Here is a 22,244-nt window from a genome sequence, read left to right as displayed (position 1 = left end):
CCATAGGTTTACTATTAAAAAAATCAACATGTATAACCAGGCAATTCTGTAGGATAAATAAAAGCTGTCATATGTGGATTAACAGACTTTTGTGTTTTTTTTTTTTGGTACCAAGGATTGAACCCAAGAGTGCTCAAACACTGAGCCATATCCCCAGCTTCTCCGCTCCCCTGCCTTTTTTGAAACAGGGTCTCACTAAGTTGCCTACAGCCTTGCTAAGTTGCTGAGGCTTTGCACCTGTGATCCCCCTGCCTCAGCCTCCTGATCCTCTATGATTACAGGCATAGCACTCCCAGTAACAAACATTTTGATACTAAAAAAAAAAATGAGAAAGTGTTAGGACACCAGGATTGACTTTTCCTATGGCACATTTTAATTTATAGGAAGATCCTAAAATGAAAAACTTTAAACCTAAAGGAATAAGTCCTAATTACCAGAAACAGTCATGAATACTTTTGAATAGAACTCATTAAAAAATACAGCATATCTGACTACAGCATAATCAACCTGTAAAGGCTGATCTCTTAACACGTAGGTTTTCAAGAACACAGGGGAACTCTCTGCAGGGCACAGTGGCACATGCCTGTAATTCCAGCAGCTCGGGAGACTGAGGCAGGAGGATCGTGAGTTCAAAGCCAACCTCAGCAACTTAGTGAGGCCCTAAGCAACTCAGTGAGACCCTGTCTCTAAATAAAATACAAAATAGGACTGGGGATGTGGTTCCGTGATCAAGTGCCCCTGAGTTCAATCCCTGGTACCAAAAAAAAAAAAAGAATAGAAGGAACTCTCTGATTCCAATTTTTCTGCCCAATTCCTTACCAGTGTGAAGTGCTATCATCCACGCCACCATTTTATGAAAGGTGAGGTTTCTGTCCAGTTGTCTTCGAATTCTTGTTGAGCAGCACTTTGGATTAAGGAGAAAAGAGTGGGAAAGAAATTATTATCAAGAAGTCTTTGTAGGCCAGATGTGGTGATTCATGTCTGTAATCCCAGTGGCTTGAGAGGCTGAGGCAGGAGGATCATAAATTCAAGCCAGCCTCAGCAACTTATCGAGGCCCTAAGCAATGTAGTGAGAACCTGTCTCTAAATAAAAAAATTAAATTAAATTAAATATAAAAGGCTGGGGATGTAGCTCAGTGGTTAAGTGCCCTTGGATTCAATCCCTGATGCAAAAAAAAAAAAAAAATCCAAAAAACAAATAAACAAAAAAAGCAAACAAACATGAAGTCTTTGTGCCAGACTTTTGACCTGTATCATCTCATTTAGTTTTCAGTACCACCCTATAAATTTTATCCTTCTATTCATTTGATAGATGAGGAAACTAAAGCTCAGAGAGATATAATCATCTTCCCTATCAAACAGCCAGTAAGAAATGTGACTGGCTTAACTAATATGTTTCCTGTTCTCATACCAGTGACACAGTCTCACTTAGAATCCATTGCTTAATTGTATAAAAATGTGAATTTGGATAGAAAACATATCTAACCATGTAGTTTCCAGTTCCAATTAGTTTATGCAATAAGCAGAGAATGTAGAAGTTAATAAAGAGTAGGCCTGACCTGTGAGTATACAGTCTAGAAGGGACATAGACAAGTGAAAGTTTCTACAGCAAGTGAATAGTTAAAAAAAAAAAAAAAAAAAAAAAAAAAAAAACAGCACTGTTTCTAGAACATCCACAGCGCAGGAAGAGTAAAACGGGTCCACTTGCTTATGTTGGTCAGAGACATCACAAGGGAGGTCACTGAACAAATAATAATACATAGAAATAACAAGAATAGTCTGGCATGGTGGCACACACCTATAATTCCAGTGGCTGAGATGCTGAAGCAGAAGGATTGCAAGTTTGAGGCCAGCCTCAGCAACTTAGCAAGACCCTGTCTCAAACTAAATGAATAAATAAAAGCCTAGAGATGTGCTCAGTGATTAAGTGCTCCTGGGTTCAATTCCCAGTACAATAAGAAAAAAAATCCCATTAAGGAGATATCATTATTATCCTACACAACAGATGAGGAAATAAAGGCATAAAGAGATTTCCTTGCCTTAGGTCACACAGCCAGTAAGTGGCAGAGATGAGACTTAAACTTGGGCCATCTGACAATAGAATTTATACCAATATATCAATATTTCGTATCTCACATGATTACATTGACATTAAAGGTAACATTTGGGGCCAGGAGTGGTGGCGCACACCTGTAATCCCAATGATTCGGGAGGTTGAGGTAGGAGGATCGAAAGTTCAAGGCCAGCCTCAGCAAAAGCGAGGCACTTAGCAACTCAGTGAGACCTTGTCTCTAAATAAAATACAAAACAGGGCTGGGGATGTGGCTCAGTGGTTGAGTGCCCCTGAGTTCAATCCCTGGTACCAAAGAGAGAGAGAGAGAGAGAGAGAGAGACAGACAGACAGACAGACAGACAGATAATGGGAGAGTAAAGCACCAAAATATCTTAGATATTTTAAATATCTGGATCTATTTGATTTAAATTAGTGGTGTTGGATATTTGGCTTACTTATTGTTAATAAAATGTTCTGATTTTACAGAAAAATATAACTGCATGGAAAATCGTGCTTCCTCCATTATGTCTCAGTGAGCCACACCCAGACAGGGCAGGCTGCTTAAACCATGAGAGCTGACTCTTGGAAAAATTGAAGAAGTACTAGGAAGGAAGAGACCGATGATTCCAGAAAAAGAAGAAAAAAATAGGTCTTATTAAGTGCCTTCTATGAGCCAGATAGTTTATCATAATCATTACCTCATTTGATGTGATGACATAACATTATTGTGTTTTTTCATGGTACTGGGGATCAAATCTGGGGCCTCACACATGCTAGGCAAGTACTCTACCACTGAGCTACAGCCTCAGCGCCTTATTGTCCTCTTTTTATAGAAAGCAAAATTAAAATCTCACATTGGCTGGGATATAAGTCTATTTGTCTAAAAAAGGTTAATGCCCTTCTCCATCAAATCAAATGCAAGGATACAGTCACTATTGTGTTAAGTGCCTAAAAACCTAAGACAAGAATTTAAATGTAAGTACTTTATGTGGAAGGTAGTCACAGTAAAGACGGTAGAATTAAAGCCTCAGGAGAAACCAATAAAGGTTGTTTTATTGTGTCAGTTACCACTAGCACATATCAGTGGGCTCAAATACATCAGGGAACTCTGGGAGACAATAGGTTTTGTCCCAAAGGTTTTCTGGTTTGGGGTTTGTTTGTTGGTTTTGGGTTTTTACCCAAGGGATTAGGAAACTTGGGTGATCATCCAACAAATTTCCCCCATCATTGGCTAAGGGATGCTCTCAGGGATCAACTCCCTAGTATTTCAGACTTGCCCCAGGAGAGGGCTAACGGAAAACCCCCAGGCAGAGAATGACAGGTGTTAGCAGGAGGCAGCTGCCTATTTATTGCAACTTCCAGTGCCTAGGGAAGATGGCAGAGCACCAACCTCATCAGCAGTGACTCAGTGTTCACCAGTAAACCGAGCAGTGACTCGAGCCCTCAAAAGAAGATTTTCCTATCTGAAATAACTTATTTTACATTTCTGTTGGTTAAAAAAAAAAAAAAAAAAACCTGCCCATCTTTGTTTACTTGTATGGTTTCATTGTCTTTTGTGCTTTTTTCAAGTTGTTTTAATACTTTGTGTCCTTTACAGTTTTAAGGAAATACCCTTTCCAATTTTCCAACTGCCACATTCCTCCCTAGTTTCTAAGAGTCCTTGTGATGTTATGACTTTATATCATCTTTCCCCCATGAGTTTGGATGGAACCTGGGACTATGAGGAAATATCACTCTCCTGATTTTGTTATAGGGCAAAAGGGATTTTTGCAGAAGTAACTAAAGTTCCAAGTTGACTTTAAAAGAGAGATTATCTGGGTGGGCCTGACCCAATCACGCAAACTCTTTACATCTGGGTCTAAAGTTTGAGATGTAGGAAGTCAGAAATTTGAAGCCCAAGAAGGATTTGCTGTGGTATTTATGGCTTGAAGAAGAAAAGGGGCACATGACAGGGAATACAGGGGACTCTAAGATCCAAGAGTGGTCCCTGGATGACTGCCAGCAAAGAAACAGGGATCTCAGATGTGCCACCACAATGAATTGAATTCTGCCAACAAGAATGAGCTTGGAAGGGGATTTTTACACAGAATCTTCAGATGAAAATTCAGTCCAGGAGCCACTTTGATTTCAGTCCTGTGATTCCCTGAGCAGAGCCAGCCACAGGATATTGAACTTCTGAACTATAGAACTATAAACTCATAAATGAGGGTTGTTTTAACCTACTGAACTTGTGGTTTGTTATACAGCAATAGATGACTAATACAGTCCCTACTAGAGGAGTGAAACCAGGCCAATCCTGAGGATCAGAGAATGGGAATTAGTTGGGTTGGAAAGCAGTACTGAATTACATTTGAGAGCAAAAGTTTTGCCTTCAGATATAACTATGTTAGGTCCCAGCCCTACCACTTAGCCACAGGACACTAAACAATGTACTCAGTCTCCAGTTTCCTTACCTGTGTAATTATTGTAATTCTTCCTTATAGATCTGTTGCATAGATGCATTGAGAGGTATTTAATAGGCATTTGATGCCGGGCACGGTGGCACATGCCTGTAATCCCAGTGGCTCGGGGGGCTGAGGCAGGACGATCGTGAATTCAAAGCCAGCTTCACCAAAAAGTGAGGCCCTAAGCAACTCAGTGAGACCCTGTCTCTAAATAAAATACAAAATAGGGCTGGGGATGGGGCTCAGTGGTTGAGTGTCCTGAGTTCAATCCCTGGTTACCCCTCCCCCCCCCCACACACAAAGCAATTGATGTTATTTTGTATCATTATTTAACTTTTCAGCTAGTATGGCCTGGCTCCCCAGTTAGAGGGCAAGCTTCTAACATAACAGCAGTATGTCAGATACTTTGAAAAACCCTTTAGTAATTATTTGGTTGCACAAATGAATTACATATTCACCACCCTAGAACATAAGATTATTTATTCTAAGTTTACAGACAGCATTTACTCCTGTATCTTCATTTGCCACACTATTTTATTTTCTACCCCCCAACAAAGTTTTTTGAAACTTTGTTTGAAGGAGTGAGCTCACTGGCTCCTGCATGATAAATTTGAAGGAGAAGAAATATGGTTTTGTTATGGTCCCTATACACTACCTCCATATTTCTATATTTATCATCATCAACAACACAGATGATCAAAAACGTGAAACAATACATGTTGATGGCTCTTGACAGCCTTCCCAACAAAAGCTTAGAGAAAAATCAACTGGAAAATAGAACAATAGAGAAGAGTGACAGAAATACAACATTCATTGTGCAATACTGTTATCTTTTTTAAATTAATGTATTTTTTTAATTGTAGATGGACATGATACCTTTTTTTGTTGTTGTTATTTTTATGTGGTACTAAGGATCGAACCCAGTGCCTCACATGTGCGAGGCAAGTACTCTGACACTGAGCCACAACCCCAGCCCTAATGTATTTGTATATAACCAATATATCCAGCATATTATCATTTCAACATATAATCAATATAAAATATTATCAGTGAGATAGTATGTATTTTTTCATGCTGTCTTTTTTATTGGTTTTTTAGTTATACATGACAGTAGAATCCATTTTGACATAATTATAAAAGCATGGAATATATCTTGTTCTAATTCAGACCCCAGGACCTCTCCTTCCCCTTCCCTCTCCCCACCCCATCTCCCTGCTCTCTATTGATCTTTCTGCCATTTACCCACAGTTATTTTTTAAAGTTGATTTCTTGTGGATGTACGTGGTGGTGAGATTCACTGTGAAACTAGTTAAAATAAAACACATTTTATTCAAAGGAAAAACAGATCTAATAGTTACCAGTGGGCCAGTGGAATGGGCCCCATGGGGGCATTAATTTTTTTTGGGGGGTGGGTATCAGGGGTTGAAGTCAGAGGCACTCAACCACTGAGCCACATCCCCAGCTCTTTTTTTGTATTTTATTTAGAGACAGGGCCTCACTGAGTTGCTTAATGCCTTGCTTTTGCTGAGGCTGGCTTTGAACTCACAATCCTCCTGCTTCAGCCTCCAGAGCCACTGGGATTACAGGCATGCGCCACCACATGCAGCAGGGCACTAATTCTTAATTCCTCCAGCTACGCACTCTGGTATGGTCAGCAATGGCAAAGCAAGCCCAAAGAGATTTGAGTCACTTCTGAATACCACCAACCAACCAAGCTGCCATCATGTCCCAGAGCTGTGCCACTGAACCTCTTTGCTTTCTATCATTGACTTCTAAAGGGAAGTTTCTCGGTTACTGTCACTGAGTGTCTTGCCCAATTTCAATACACGATCATGCTAATGCAAGGCAGATCATTGAGACACCTTGGAGATTTCTATGCTCTATTGAAACTGGACTTCCAAAAAAAAAAAAAAAGAGAAGTGGAACTGAAAAGAAGTGTATATTTAATGGGGTGTAACATGAGAGTCTGTAGCTCTATTTTATGTACATTTGGTGTTGCCACATGCACCATTAATGCATCTGAATTAGATATTTATATACAATGTGAGAGAAATGGCAAACAGCAGCCTTTCTTCTGCAGAACTCAGGCAAAGTAGCCAACAGGAACGTCTACACCTGGTAGCAGTAGAATATATAATAAATATAAAGAACACCACTTTGTTTGAATAGCATTATTTATACTTTTGAAATCACATGTTTATTCACTATTTGCTCCATAGGACTGTAAGCTCATTAACCTTGTGGCCCATTGTCCTTACTTTTTTTTTTTTTTTTTTTGGTACTAGGAATTAAACCCAAGGGCACTTAACCACTGAGCCACATCCCCAGCCCTTTTTTATATTTTATTTTGAGACAGGGTCTTGCTAAGTTGCCTAGGGCCTCGCTAAATGCATGAGGCTGGCTTTGAACTCATCATCCTCCTGTCTTAGCCTCCTGAGCTGCTGAGATGACAGGCATGTGCCAGTGCACCCAGCACCATCCTTACTCTTTATTACCATGTGCCCCTGGTGCTTAGCATGTAGATGGCACTTAACAAATATTTACTGGCTGACCATTCATTGATTGACAGGCTTAGTCAATTAGTATACTTTTACTAAAATATGTTCATTATTTCTTTATTTTTTCAGTGCAGGGAATTGAACTCACACACGTGCTCTAACACGGAGCTATGTCCCCAGCTAGAATGCCATGTTCATTCTTACATTTGCATTATTTGACCTGTTTTTCAACTAAGACATTTGTGAGACAGAAAGCATAAGGGACATGCTGGTGGAGGCCACAAGGCTAGAGATACAGCCACACTGAGATCTTCTGACACACACACCCCCACCACCACATTATATAAGGTAACAGGTAAGACCTAACCCTCTCACCTTCCTGTTTCTTTCTGATTTTAAGATTAGAACTGTCAACCAGACCTGCTTCAGTAGAACAACAACTCAGGAGACTGAGGCAAGAGGATGGCAAGTTCGAGGCTAGCCTCAATCACCTAACAAGGTTCTGCCACAAAATCAGAAGAAGGGCTGGAAATATAGCTCAGTGGTAAAGTGCCCCTGGGTTTAATCCCCAGTGTCAAACAAACAATTTTAAATTTACAACATCCTTGACATTTCTAGTCTAGGTTATTCTGAATGTTCACTCATATATATTTTGCATTTCTAAAACCGAAATACAGCAACAGGACAGTTTCAAGAAATTTAGGGGGCAAAAAAAAAGTGAATAGCCAGGTGCGGTGTCACATGCCTGTAATCCCAGTGGCTCAGGAGGCTGAGGCAGGAGGATCGTGAGTTCCAAGCCAGCCTCAGCAACAGCGAGGCGCTAAGCAACTCAGTGAGATCCTATCTCTAAATAAAATACAAAATAGGGCCAGGGATGTGGCTCAGTATTTTAATGCCCCTAAATTCAATCCCCGGTACCAAAAAAAAAAGTGAATAGGCTGTGGGGCACAGTGATCTGGGTTTGAATCCCAAAACTGCCATTTAATTTTGTTCCCATCTCACTCATTTGATGTGCAGAATTACTGAGGTGAGTTCTATGAAGCAGCAATCCCCAGTACAAAAAAAAGAGAGAGAGAGAGAGAGAAAAGAAGAAGAAATTGAAATAAGTATGTTGTAACTAATGTTAGAAATCACAATAGCTATTGAACCCAAGGACGCTTTACCACTGAGCCACATCCTCAGACCTTTATATTTAAATTTTGAGACAAGGTCTCACTAAATTGCTTAGGGTCTTGCTAAGTTGCTGAGGCTGGCCTTGAACTTGCAATCCTCCTGCCTCAGCCTCCTGAGTCCTGGGATTATAGGTATGTGCCAATGCATCTGGTAGTACTCACTCATTTTAATCCCAATCTGTAAAGTTTCAGGTGCAAAGTTTGCATTGCAGATAGGAAATTGTGGAAGGAAGGACATGCTCAACCAAATGCTGCTTGTTGCTACTTAAAAAATATATATTCTTTTATATACTTAGATAAAGTATCTATCTGGTTACAGAGATGACCCTCCCTGCAATTTGAAGAGCAGCTCATTTCATCCCTGTCTTTGGAAATCTTCACTAAGATCTTCACTCCCAAGCTACAAGAAGCCTAAAAGTTGCCATTACAACATGTGCTGTCATGGGACATGCGACATGCTCAACAGCAGTGCAATTTGGGGTTGTGGGGTAATCAAGATTTCTTAACTTGGTCATCCTGGTGAAAACACTTCCTGTTTCTCAGATTTTACTTCCTCTAAATAGAAAGTATTCAAATGGGGGGTAGGGAAAATGAAAAAGAATTTTGTCTCTGTAGAAACAAAAATCTACAGGCCATGGACTTCATTCGGCGAATGTTCATAGGGTACCTACTCTATATGGAACACTGTAGGTGTTGGTAGGTGGCTCACCAGTCGACTTTCAAGCCAGTGGAATTTAAAGTCCATGGTTTCAAGAGCTGGTTTGAAAATCCTTGTAATCAATGACTAATGTTATTGTTAATTGGGGATTTTGTTTGGAAGTCAGTTTGCAAGACAACATGGTGCCACATAGAGTTTGTGACTTAAATAAAGGAACTTCTTCACAGTATTCTCCAGAGGAAAAAGTCATGATTCTTTCTGGAGCATCTTGAAATGTTTGCCAAAGGTCTGGGGACATAGCTCAGTTCGTAGAGTGATTACTTCACATGCACAAGACGCTGCCTGGGTTCAATCCCCAGCACCACAAAATAAATAAATAAATAAACAAACAAACAAATAAATAAATAAATGTCTGCCAACATTCTTTCTTTTTGTCTTTATTGTTCTTGTTCCACTGAAGCAAAGATGAAAATATTAGAGTTATTTTTTGCCACTTATTGATCTATTTATTTATTTGCAATGCTGGGGATGGAACCCAGGGCCTCTCACATGCTAAGCATGTGCTGTACCACTGAGCTTCATTTCCATTCCCCAACTCTTATTTTATTTTATTTTTGGTGCCATAGATTGAACCCAGGGGTACCTAACCACTGAGCCTCATCCTCAGCCCTTTTTATTTTCTATTTCGAGACAGGGTCTCACTAGGTTGCTTATGGCCTTGCTAAGTTGCTGAGGCTGGCTTTGAACTCATGATCCTCCTGCCTCAGACTCCCAAGCTTCTGGGACTACAGGCTTGTGTTACTGGGCCCAGCCCAACTCTTATTTTAATTTAGACTTGGAAGAGTTCAATTTGGGCAGTAGGTTTAAGATGGTATGGCATTTTAATAAGATTTCCCATTGAACTTTATTCCTCTTTCTATACTCAGTACCTCAGATGATATGGCATTTTGTAAAGAGGTAAAATAATTTTTAACTACTTAATCTGTCTTAATAAATTAGGTGTTATAGGTTCTTAAAGAATTTTTTTTCTTTGGATCAATGTGAATTTAATATAACTAGGGAAAACCAGGCAAAATTTAAGGCAAATTAAACTTGTTATTGACAATTTAGTTTGCCTTTCTCCCTCCAAATATTCTGTGATTGCTAAATGAAGTAATCAGTCCTCAGCTGGACATTTAAAATTCTGGTTCAGCAAAATCCCAGTTTTCCTCTCCAGCCCCACTTCACACACCTGCCCTGTGTGATCCTCCATTCCCATAAAAGTACTTTGCTTGCTGCTCTCCTCCATTAATGATCTCAAAAAGTATTTTTTTTTTATTTTTTAAAATTTCAATTTAATAAGTATTTTTTGAAGGCTTGTTGATATAAACACATACATTTTGTAAAAAGGAAAAACCAAGGCTGCTAGTCACTACTAGTCCTACCTAGGCTCCGATTCCTAATTTTCCCAACTACCTTCCTTGTTATGGTCAGGAATAGCAAAAGAATCCAAAGCAAAACCATACGTCTTGCTGGACAGGATTTAAAAGAATAAGATTTCCTCACCATTTTCTGCTCTTTTGCTCTTACCATTTTCTCCATGTAGAATGTCTTTGTCTTTCATTTACACCTCTGAAGTGTTTATTAACCCTCATATGCCCATTTCTAATGTGACCTTTTTTCATTCCTTGGCCACCTTACTTTCCTCTGTCCATTGATCCCCTATAGGTCTTTTTTTGGGGGTTGAAGGTACCAAGGATTGAACGCAGGGCTGCTTAACCACTGAGCCACATCCCCAGCCCTTTTTTTTTTTATTTTGAGACAGGCTTCACTAAGTAGCTGAGACTCTCTGAACTCGTGATCCTCCTGACTCAGTCTCCAGAATTGCTGGGATTATAGGCATGCACCATGGTGCCTGGTCCCTGTAGATTCTTTTGTTTGATTTGGTTTGGTACTTGGGATTGAACACAGGGTGCTCTACCACTGACACACATCCCAGCCCTTTTAACTTTTTATTTTGAAACAGGGTCTCCCTAAATTGCTGAGGGCCTACACTGCTGGGGCTGACCTTGAATTTGTGATCCTCCTGCCTCAGCCTCCTGAGTCACCAAGATTACAGGCATGCACCACTGCACTGGACTCCTCATAATTTGTTATTTATAACCAATCAAATTGTGCTTTGTAACATACTTTTGGAGTATATGTACAGATGATAAATTCATTGATTCTTACCCAGTAAGAAATTTTTGTCAGTAACAAATATTCTTCCCACTGAATTTTTTTATTTTATGTTTTTTTTTTTTTTTTTGCCTTTTAATGGAGTACATTTAGAGGCCACTAAAGTGTTGGCATGAAAGTGAAAGGAGTCCTGGACATTTAGAAAGCTCTGTACTCCCTAATTCTAGCATTCCATGGATTCAATGATTCTTAGTCACATTTCATTGTAATGTGAATCTTTGCCCATGGACTCCATCTGCTTAGGATGTTATACAAAAATATATTTTCTCTGACTTAAATTTTTTGGAATGTCACTGAAAGATTATTTCCCAAATATCACAGCATCATAAAGCCCTACTTATATACACATACATATTATATGTATTTATATATATTATGTGTGTATGTGTGTATGTGTGTGTGTGTGCACATACACACATGTGCTTACTTCATTGCTGTTGTTGAGATACAGTTTAGTTGGTTGCTTTTTTAAAATCTCTTTTCAGGGTGAAATGGTTTCCTTAGGGAGTTCCATCCACAATAGCATAGGAAAACAAAACAAATCAAAAAACAAAAAATGGACATGGATTGGCTCATGAATATTCTATAGAACCTGGAAGCCTCACAGACCAGTGGTTTGCTGTTCCTAAGAAAGGGCATTTTGCATGATGGCTTTGAAAATTCCAGGAGCTCAGTAGAGTGTTTGCTCTTACCGCACTGGAACCCCTGAGGAAGGAGAGCAGATTTCTGCAGACAGGCAGCAGGATCAGCATGCAGTTGAAATTCAGGCAGGCTGCAGGGGCCCTGGCCAAGGCCAAAGCCGACTGGAAGAGGCAGAAGAGAGCAGAGTGACTCCTAGGAGCACAGGACGCCCCACCCCCACTTCCCCAGGATTCCCTGCATGAGGCCACACCGAGCTCCAAGAGATCTGGAAAGGAAGGTCCTTCAGACCAAAGGATTTTCTTTTAGGGCCTGCAAGGACCCTTTGTTTTAATCTCAAACTGGCCCTTTACCCAACCCAACGTTTTATTATGAAAAAGAATAAAGAGAAGTGGTCAAAATTTACTCTGAATACTTGTTTATTCACCTCCCAGATTGCACCTTTTACATTTTACAATGCTTTTTTTTTTTTTTTTTTTGGTACCAGGGATTGAACCCAGAGGCTCTTGGTCATTAAGCCACATCCCCAGCCCTTTTTACTTTTATTTTGAGACAACCTCTTGCTAACTTGCTTAGGGCCTTGATAAATTGTTGAGGCTGGCCTTGAACTTGCCATCCTCCTGTTTCAGCCTCCCAAGTTGCTGGGATTACAGGTGTGCATCACCACACCAGGTATAAAACTGAACCTTTTAAAATTTTTAAACAGGACTTTCATAGCACTTAGATTTCAACAATAACTGAAGTTGCTATGGTATGATGTTTCAGCATAATCATTAGCTTTATAATGTTTAAAGAAGTTACAACCAGGCACAGTGGCACAGGTTAGTAATTCCAACTACTTGGGAGGTTGAGCAGAAGGATCACAAGTTCTAGGCCAGCCTGGGCAATTTAGCAAGACTCTGTCTCAAAAATAAACAAATAGCCAGGCACGGTGGCACACACCTGTAATCCCAGCAGATCTGGGAGGCTGAGGTAGGAGGATCACAAGTTCAAAGCCAGCCTCAGCAACTTAGGCCCTAAGCAATTCAGTCAGACCCTATCTCAAAATAAAAAAACAAAAAAGTGGCTCAGTGTTTAAGCATCACTGGGTTCAAAACTGAGTACCAATAAATAAATAAGTAACTGACTGGAGATGTTGTTCAATGGTAGAGTGCCCCTAGGTTCAATCCTCAATACTTTCCCCCACAAAAAAAAAAAAAAAAGAAGTTGTTTCATATTTTGGAGGAAGAAAGCATCAATGTGAATAAGTTTAAAGCAATTATAATAATGTAGCAAATTGTGTTTTATAAGTATTTATACATGTGATTTATAATATACTGAATACTAATTAATTCATTGATAGTTTCAGCATTAAATAACAAATGATGTGTTCTGGGAGCAGGCACAATAATAATTACTTTCATTCTTGATAAAGAGGCCGGACAGTTCAAGGAAACTGAGCTTTCTAAAGGACCCAAGGAAACTCAAGGGCCTCACTCGCTGGCCTACTGAAGAGATGGGGCACTAAAGCAAGTTCCTCAAAGTTTCCTGGTGTAGACAGAGGTTGATTTTTCTGAAGGCCACCTCATCACATGTCACCAGGAGCAGGATTCTCTATACACAAAAGTGGTAGGAACCAGATGACTTGGAAAATATGGAAAATCTCACTTGTCTTACATGCGTCATCCCTAGATGGATGGCTTCAACCTGGCCTCCCATGGTACCATGGTTCTTGGGAGGGAAAGGCTGCTGCTGGGACCCTCTACCACATCCTCACTTGTCACACTGACAGAAGCATTAAGAGACTCTTGCCCAAGAAGTTCCAATGGAGGGAGTGAGGCTGATGGTGATGTTTGGATTGGTCAGAATATATATTTTTTAAACATTAAAGGAAATAAAAATAATAATGTCTGACTAGAAATGTGAACTGATCAATATTGCACAAGACAGATATTATACTCACCCCAAGAAGTTTTCGAGTGTAATAGTACTTTTCTCCATTGTCATAAACCCTGTAGTACCAGACAAAGAGGAAGACGTTCATTCCCAGCCACACCAGCTGCACAAACAGAAAAAGTCACGTGAATTTCTCCTGTCTCAATAGGTAGATTCCACAAAAGATCAGAGTCAGATGAAGGTCAGGACTTCCCCAAGTCCAGCATTTGACAAAGATGGTTACAAAGCTAGGGGAAACCTGCTTAAAGCCCACAAGAGTGTCGATACCATTTTCTGTAATTAACCTTTGCACCCTACATTGCTCCCCATGATTGTTTTACTACTTGGACATTATGCCAAATTATCCATCTGTCCTCCCTTCCTTTTTCCACTTCTTTTCTTCTTCTTCTTTTTTATGGGGCAGGGGGTTACTGGGGATTGAACTCAGGGGCACTCGACCATTGAGCCCCATCCCCAGCCCTATTTTGTAGTTTATTTAGAGACAGGATCTCACTGAGTTGCTTAGCGCCTCACTTTTGCTGAGGCTGGCTTTGAACTCGAGATCCTCCTGCCTCAGCCTCCTGAGCTGCTGGGATGACAGGTGTGCACCACTACACCAGGCCCACCTCTTTTCTTCTTAAACTTAGGTAGATAGCCAGGGTTGACTGGCAAATAACAATGGAAGGAAATACGTTACTGTTGCCATCCCCCTATCAGTAGGACATTGTGTTCTGCTCTCACAGGTGCCAGTCACCTCTCTGCACCACACTGCATTGTACCCCAACTAGCGGGAGTCTCATCAGCTAAAATGCCAAGACTTCTATTCTACTTGGTAAGTTTTACTTAACTTTTGAAGGAGGAGATAGAGACCATGAGCAAGGGGTAAGAGACATGAGATTTAAAAGCAAAGAAAGCTTTCTAGTTTGTGACCTCTTTTTTCATCCCCCAAATTGAGTTTATTAGTTGGTGACACTACCCAGTTATCTACCTTCAGCTCCATCATGATCTTTTCTTAACTATTAAATTACTAGTTATTAGCCAGGTGGTGCACACTTGTAATCCCAGTGACTCAGGAGGCTGAGACAGGAGGATCTTAAGTTTAAGGCCAGCTTGGGCATTAGTAAGACTGTGTCTCAAAGTTAAAAAAAAAAATAAAAATACAAAGGGCTGGAGAAGTGGCTCAGTGGTAGAGTACCCCTGGGTTTAATCACCAAAAAATAAATTAATTAAATTAAATTTAAAATTTTTAAAAAGGACTGGGGACATGGCTCAGTGGTAGAACACCCCTGGGTGCAATCCCCAGTATCACAGGAAAAAGACTATTCTTAATATTGACTACTAAGTGTCCATAGATGCTTGAGAACAATCTTACTTTACAAAGAAGAAGGTGCAAAAGCAACTTTTCCATTTCCTGACTTTGTCATTCTTCCCAACTCTGGCTTTCTAAACAGTGCCTTCACTTTCAAGTACATGAGCACATAATTTCAAAGGCGGTCACTTCCTGGGGAAAATTATAGAGAGAGCTAAAAGTACAATTTCAACTTGTTTCCTCTAAGAGTACCCTGCTCTTAAAATGGTGATAAGAAGTCAGGTTTACAGTTTCAAATCTGCAGAGTTTGATATTGTATTAAAATGTTGGTTTGACATAAAATATAATTTCTAAAGCTATCTTTATATGTCACAACATGAAAATTGGAGTAATGATATACCTGAGATTTATCTCGTGACCTATGCTTTTTTATTGTCAACTCTTAGTCTTGGAACCAACCTTAATGATTAGCAATACCCTCGTCACTTTAAGCTGTCTTGGGTTTTACAATATTTCTTCTTATATGTACCAAAACTCACCCTGAACAATGAGTTCTGGGTTGTAAAAGATGAGTTTTTGTTGTTGTTGTTGCTGTTACCAGGGATTGGAACCCAGGGGTGCTTCACCACTGAACCACATCTCCAGTCCTCTTTATTTTTTTTATTTTGAGACAGCGTCTTGCTAAGTTGCTTAGGGCCTCGATAAGTTGCTGAGGCTGGCTTTGAACTTGGGAGTCCTCCTGTCTCAGCTTCTCAAGCTGCTGGGATTACAGGTGTGCACCGATAAACCGGGCCAAGGATTTATTTGTTGCACCTGTCTACAAGTCTTTATCCACAAGTTAAACAAATACACACATGTGCTACAAAACATAGTCTTAATAAAAAATATTTGTTGCTATATTTTATCTGTGCCTGTAATTTTTTTTTGTATCTCTAAAATTCAGAGTCCATAGATTTTGTGATAAATTCTTAACAAAAGTTCCATTCATAAGTGTTCCTTTTTTAACATCATGCTTCTATCAGCTATTCAAAAAGGAAATTTAGAAATCACATTTCTTTCTACCCAATTTGTCCATTACTGCTTTGCTGAGACCACCATATAATATATAGTTGTAGTCTTTGTAAAAAAGAAAAAGAAAAGAAAGAAATAAACATCTACTTGGAAATTAGTCATATCTCTACTTACAAAAATTGTGTCTCCAAAGAGTTTATATATATATATATATATATATATATATATAGAGAGAGAGAGAGAGAGAGAGAGAGAGAGAGAGTTTATTATATATACACACTATATATGTGTGAGTATAGACAATTTATTTCAATTATTTTCTCTTGAATCTTAGTTAACTTTATAAATAACTCAAGTTTAGACCACAGGAGAAAAAGAAGGTACTTGTTTTTAAAAAGAAATTTGAGAACTTTGGTTTTAGTACCATTACTGAAGTAAGGCCAATTTCTCATACATGTGCCAGTCTTCTATTGCAAAAATGGTACAAAATTTCCATTGGCCATTTTTAAGTAGTTTAAACACAGAAAGTAGGAACATTTGTCTCTGAGTAATAAATAAACACTAAGAATGAAGGATCATTAGCAGGAACTCTCTTTTACACTCTCTGAAATGCTGGCAAACAGTACTCCTAAGAACTCAGAAATAACCCAGGAGAAATGAGCACCCAAGATACATTCTTTCTACTAAAGAATTTGGGAAATGAACTCAGTACTTCTAAAGATAGACATTTGTTCCCATACTCAATCAATTTATCAAAGAAACAAAACAACGTTGTTCTATTTTAGCTTCCAAGAGAACACAAACATGTCAGAGTATTCATAATTAATCTCTTGTTGGTACTTACAATGACAAAGATGGAGAGCCCCTCATTGACAGCCCAGTTCCCCATGGTGACAGAGGTTCAGTATGTTGTGTCTGCCTTTTTTCTATACTGTGCTGCTTCTCCCCATGAGGAAATGAAAACAGCAGGCTTGGGGCAATATATTTCCTTTTGTACTATCAGAAATTAGCTAATCCTTGGTCAACTGAAAAGCCTGTTTCCATAACAAATTTAAATCTTTAAACCACAAAAAGTACAGACTACACGGCTATAAAGATCCAATAACAACTAAGCATGTTAGAAAATGAAACCAATTTCTATAATTGAAAGACAAATAGTGCAATTCATAGGATGTGTTTTACAGCATGAACTCACATTTTACTAACCAGTTATTTGCTTGAAATTTTCAAGTCACTTGACTAACCATTTCTTGGTAGCCACAACACAGTGTGATTTCTTTTCTTTTCTTTTTCTTTTTTTTTTTTTTTAATTTTTTGGGCCTGTACTGGTGATGGAACCCAGGGACACTCTACCACTGAGCCACATCTCCAGCCCTTCTTTTTAAAAACTTTTGAGAGACAGTCTCACTAAGTTGCTGAGGCTGGCCTCAAACTTGTCATCCTCCTGCCTCAGCTTCCTGAGTCACTGGAATTACAGGCATATACCACTGCACCTGGCTTGACAGGCTCTTTGAAAAAAGAGGGCATTTACAGCCTCTTTGAAAAAAGTAACAATAATGATGCTTGATATTTATAACTTTTGCAGGGAGGTACTGGGGATTGAGTCCAGAGGTGTTCTACAATGAGCCACATCCCCAGCAACCCACCCCTGCCTTTTTTTTTATTGGTTGCTCAAAACATTACAATGATCTTGACATATCAGATATCATACATTTGATTCAAATGGGGTATGAATTCTTATTTTTACCACGTGTACAGATTGCAGGATCACATTGGTTATACTTCCACGTTTATACATACTGCCATACTAATGTCTGTTGTATTCTGCTGCCCTTCCTATCCCCTTCCTATCCCCCCTCCCCTCCCCTCCCCTCCCATCATCTCTCTCTACCCCATCTACTATAACTCATTTCTCTCTTTTTTAAAATTTTTTCCCCTTTTCCCTCACATCCTCTTATATGTAATTTTGTATAACAATGAGGGTCTCCTTCCATCTTCCGTGCAATTCCCCTTCTCTCTCCCATTCCCTCCCACTTCTCATCCCTGCTTAATGGTGATCTTCTTCTCATGCTCTTTTTTTTTTTTTTTAGAAAGTCCTTTCCAAATTGCCAAGGCTGGCCTCAAATTCTCTCAGCCTCCCAAATTGGTGGGATTACAGACTTGTGCTACAGGACCAGGCTGGTGACTTATATTTGTAGAATGTGCCAGTTTTCTATCACTTTTAACCATAATACCAGAAAAAAAAATCCTGTATTAAACCCACCCTAAATCACTCCACCTACAAATACAGGAAATGAAAATATAACAAAATGTTCAGTGACAATCATCTACCATGGCAAATATGGTATCCCCTATGCTAAATGTACAAACATAGTCAGAACTAAGGTATGTCAGATATGGTAGATGCCAAAGCAAGATGTAGCAATCCACTCTCAGCTGCTACCCAGTCCTTAAGACAGGAAAGAGACAGGAGGGTAGGATGGTGCTAGGTATGATGGCACACGCCTATAATCTCAGTGACTTGGGAGATTGAGGCAGGAATATCACAAGTTCAAGGCCAACCTCAGTGGCTTAGCTAGACCCTCTATCAAAATAAAAAATAGAAAGGACTGGGCAGAGGTTTCAGGGGGTCGGGGGATGTAGCTCGGTGGTAAAGTGTGCCTGGGTTCAAACCCTAGAACCAACAAAAAGAAAAAAAGTAGTATGGTAAACTCCACTACAAGATCATAGTTAACTAATTGCACAAAGATGGTTGTACAGCACCTACAGCTAATAGGGAGATTTAAAAAAGAAATTGACCAGGTGTTGTGGTGCACACCTGTAATCCCAGCAGCTCAGGAGGCTGAGGCAGGAGGATCATGAGTTCAAAGCCAGCCTCAGCAACTCAGTGAGACCCTGTCCCTAAATAAAATTCAAAATAGGGCTGAAGATGTGGCTCAGTGGTTGAGTGCCCCTGAGTTTAATCCCCAATATCCTCCTTCCCCAGGGGAAAAAAAAAAGAAATTGGAGGAGTGGAAGGGAATTGGGCCAGCTTCTGTAATTGACAAGTAGCAAAGTAGTATTGTTTTTCACTTTGTAATGTTCAGTAAAAGATATTCAACTCTGACCTTCTCTATTGGTCTTGGAGCACGGATAAACCACATAAAGGGAAGCTGTCCTGGTTCCATTCCACAAAGAGACGAATTCAAAGAAATACAGTGGAAACGTGTGCCAGTTATTTGCTTCTTTGCTCTCATCTATTCCTGACCTTTTCCCTGCCCTGCTGTGTTTCAGAGAGAATTGTATTTGGCAGCTCCGTTGGCCCTCTGACTTCTGGTATGTTTAGCTAAACTGGAGGAGAGGGAGCCTGGGAGAAGCCAGAATGCTGCTTCTCATAGCTTCCATTTCAAGTGGCTGCATTTCCACTGAGCCTCCAGCTCCCACCAGTCAGTCCCTCCCTCTGTGCCAAGAGCTCCTGCTGGCCAGTAACCATAGTAGTTCTGGATCTTGCCAAAGGTCCTGGCTATTGAGCTGGAGTTTCATTGCCTCCCGCCTCCTCGCAGTTCCCCTCTAACCCTGAGGGTGGTAACCATTTCCTGTTGTTTATCTTAATGTTGCCCCTGCATGCCCTGTTGGGATTCTCCATTTTTCCATCATGCATACAACAATTTCCTGGTATGAAATTCCCTCTGTTGAAATACAGTGGTTTCTGTTCTTCTAACTGGACTTTGAAACAAAAGTGATTCAGATGTGTACTCATTTTCTCATGTAATTTAAGAATTGAGGCATATATGCCTAAAGAGCAATAAACCCCCTTAAAAATCTGTTCTCCAAACTCATCTTCTGCCATTCTCAAACTCCTCCACAGGGATGACTGCCCTTCTACCAGCTCTTTGAAATAAAATGAAGTCTTCTCTTTAGTACCTCTTCTTGTATTTTTTTTCTGTGTCCCTGTCTAATGGCTCATCTTTCTTTGTCCTATCTAAATATTCAAGCTTTTCCCACAGTTTTTCATCTACCTTCTGAAGCTTATATTGTTTGGAGAAAACAACAAGAACAAGACCATGTTATAGTAGGAAATAGTGTTCCCTATTATATATATATATATATATATATATATATATATATATATATATATATATATATTTCTTTAGCTCAGGAGGCTGAGGCAGGAGGATCGTGAGTTCAAAGTCAGCCTCGGCAACTTATCAAGGTCCTAAGCAACTCAGCGAGACACTGTCTCTAAATAAAATATAAAAAAGGGCTGAGGATATGGCTCCGTGGTTAAGCGCATTTGGGTTCAATCCCCAGCACAAAAATAAATAAATAAATACATAAATAAATAAATAAACAAACTATTTCCTAAACATTTTTCCCACTCCATTTCCTGTCCTCTGCAATTTCAGAAGAAACTTCAAAAAAGAAAGGTTGTTTTTCATGGGTAATCAACCATTCCCTCCTATGGCTTTTTTTTCTTTCATGAATGTTATCACAGGGTTGTGAGCAGTGATTTCCTGGGAGTCTTAAGAAGCTCAATTGGTTCACAGGTGGAAGAAGAGAGATCAGTTGCAATGAAGAGGAAAATCCTTCTTTGGAAAGTAACTTTCCTTTTGAGAACACTGTGTAAGAAAAATGTACTGTGCTCTGCTCTTAGAAAGGCAGGAAGGTTTATAAAGGAACAACAGGATGGGTTGACGAGATGAAGAAACTTGAACTTCAAGCAGTAGCTAAGGCTAACTTTCTCCCAGTCACTTTGATTTCCATTGTATCCTAAACTGTTAGTGTTAAGCTAGACAGTAGTGAACATCAGATACACTCACCAAGCTGTGTGCAGTGGTGCACACCTGTAATCCCAGTGATCACAAGTTCAAGGCCAGCCTCAGCAATTTATCGAGGCCCTAAGAAACTCAGTGAGACCCTCTCTCTAAATAAAATATAAAATAGGGCTGGGATGTGGCTCAGTGGTAAAGTGCCTCTGGGTTCAATCCCCAGTACCAGGAAAAAAACAATTGTTAACACAAACAGAATGAGAATCAATAGTTAAGGAAGGAAAAGGGATGAGGATGTTTGGAGACAAATACAGTGGCAGTGTTTGAATTTTTGAGTCCCATCTGCCTGAGACACTTGTTCATCTCAGTTATTCTTGAAGATTAGGTTTCCTGAGAAGCAGACTCTGAGATGACAGTAGTGTGCAGAAGTTTTATTAGGGAATGTTTTTGGGAGATAAAGACCTGCAGAGGGAAGATAAGAAAGTAGGAGAGAGCAAAAGGGAAAATTGAATAACCATGTGGTCACACTAAGACCTCCACAATGCTGGAGAGAGAACTGAAGCTAGGATGACCCTCAGTGACTTTGGGAAATGTGGTTTTCTTCACTGAGACAGTCGGGAAATAAATGCTTCATTTTTTAATTTGGACCTGGTGGCCAGGCTTTAGTATTTAACCCAGTTACTTAAGACAGAAATTCCCAACACTTACTACTTCCTATTTTAAAATTTAAAAAAAAAATGTAGTTGTAGATGGACAGAATGCCTGTATTTTATTTGTTTATTTTTATGTGGTGCTAAGAGTTGAACCCAGTACCTCACAAATGCTAAGCAAATACTCTACTTCTGAACTACAGTCCCAGCCCTCTACTTCTTACTTTTAAAAGAACACTTTCAACTGGATTTCTACTGTTAATTTTGAGGAGTGTTCTTACTAACTCATGCTTTTATGAAACCCACATTTATTCCATAACCAGAGTCTCAAAGTTTAATGAAAGTCCAACAATATTGCAGGAATGGGATTCAGATACTTCATCTCCTATTTGAAAGAAAAAAACAAGGCAAAGAGAGAGAGAGAAAGAGAGAGAGAGACACTGAGGTAGGAAGGGGAATTTGCTGATTTCTGCAAGTAAAGACATGAAAATGGTTTTAATTGGCATTTCACATAATAGAAAGTGAAAATATCTCGGGGCTGGGGATGTGGCTCAAGCAGTAGCACGCTCGCCTGGCATGCGTGCGGCCCGGGTTCGATCCTCAGCACCACATACAAACAAAGATGTTGTGTCCGCCGAAAACTAAAGAAAAATAAATATTAAAAAAAAATTTTTCTATCTCTCTCTCTCTCTAAAAGAAAAAAAGAAAGAAAAAAGAAAGTGAAAATATCTCAAGCCAATTAGGGTGGTGCACACCTGTAGACCCAGTGACTCTAGAGGGTAAGGTAGGAGGATCACAAGTTCAAGATCAGCCTCAGTAACTTCAAGGGACCCTGTCTCCAAATAAAACAAACAACAACAACAAAATAAAGGGCCGAGGGTGGGAATGTACCTCATCAGTAAAACACTCTTGGGTTCAATCTCCAGCACCC

At 39.6% G+C, this 22,244-nt stretch overlaps 1 protein-coding gene and 1 pseudogene across 1 annotated transcript in view; both read right to left on the bottom strand.

Annotated features, from left to right (window-relative positions):
- LOC124107121 (cytochrome b-245 heavy chain) overlaps positions 1 to 16,925 on the bottom strand; it is a 45,406-nt gene extending 28,481 nt beyond the window's left edge. The window contains exons 1-4 of the mRNA XM_046465041.2: positions 16,760 to 16,925; positions 13,624 to 13,719; positions 11,735 to 11,845; positions 820 to 904 (exon numbers count right to left, since the gene is read on the bottom strand). Of these exons, the coding sequence (XP_046320997.1) occupies positions 820 to 904; positions 11,735 to 11,845; positions 13,624 to 13,719; positions 16,760 to 16,804 (337 nt within the window). The 5' untranslated portion in view covers positions 16,805 to 16,925. The remainder of the gene's footprint in view (positions 1 to 819; positions 905 to 11,734; positions 11,846 to 13,623; positions 13,720 to 16,759) is intronic.
- On the bottom strand, positions 15,413 to 15,548 carry LOC124107153 (small nucleolar RNA SNORA40; annotated as a pseudogene).
- Positions 16,926 to 22,244: the final 5,319 nt, after the last annotated feature.

The sequence above is a fragment of the Marmota monax genome, unplaced genomic scaffold (genome assembly GCF_021218885.2).
Source record: "Marmota monax isolate L192 unplaced genomic scaffold, Marmota_monax_Labrador192_F-V1.1 WCK01_AAM20220418_F8-fsc00158, whole genome shotgun sequence".
Classification (NCBI taxonomy): domain Eukaryota; kingdom Metazoa; phylum Chordata; class Mammalia; order Rodentia; family Sciuridae; genus Marmota; species Marmota monax.
Note: the sequence above shows the minus strand (reverse complement) of the source record. Positions and strands in the feature narration are given on the sequence as shown.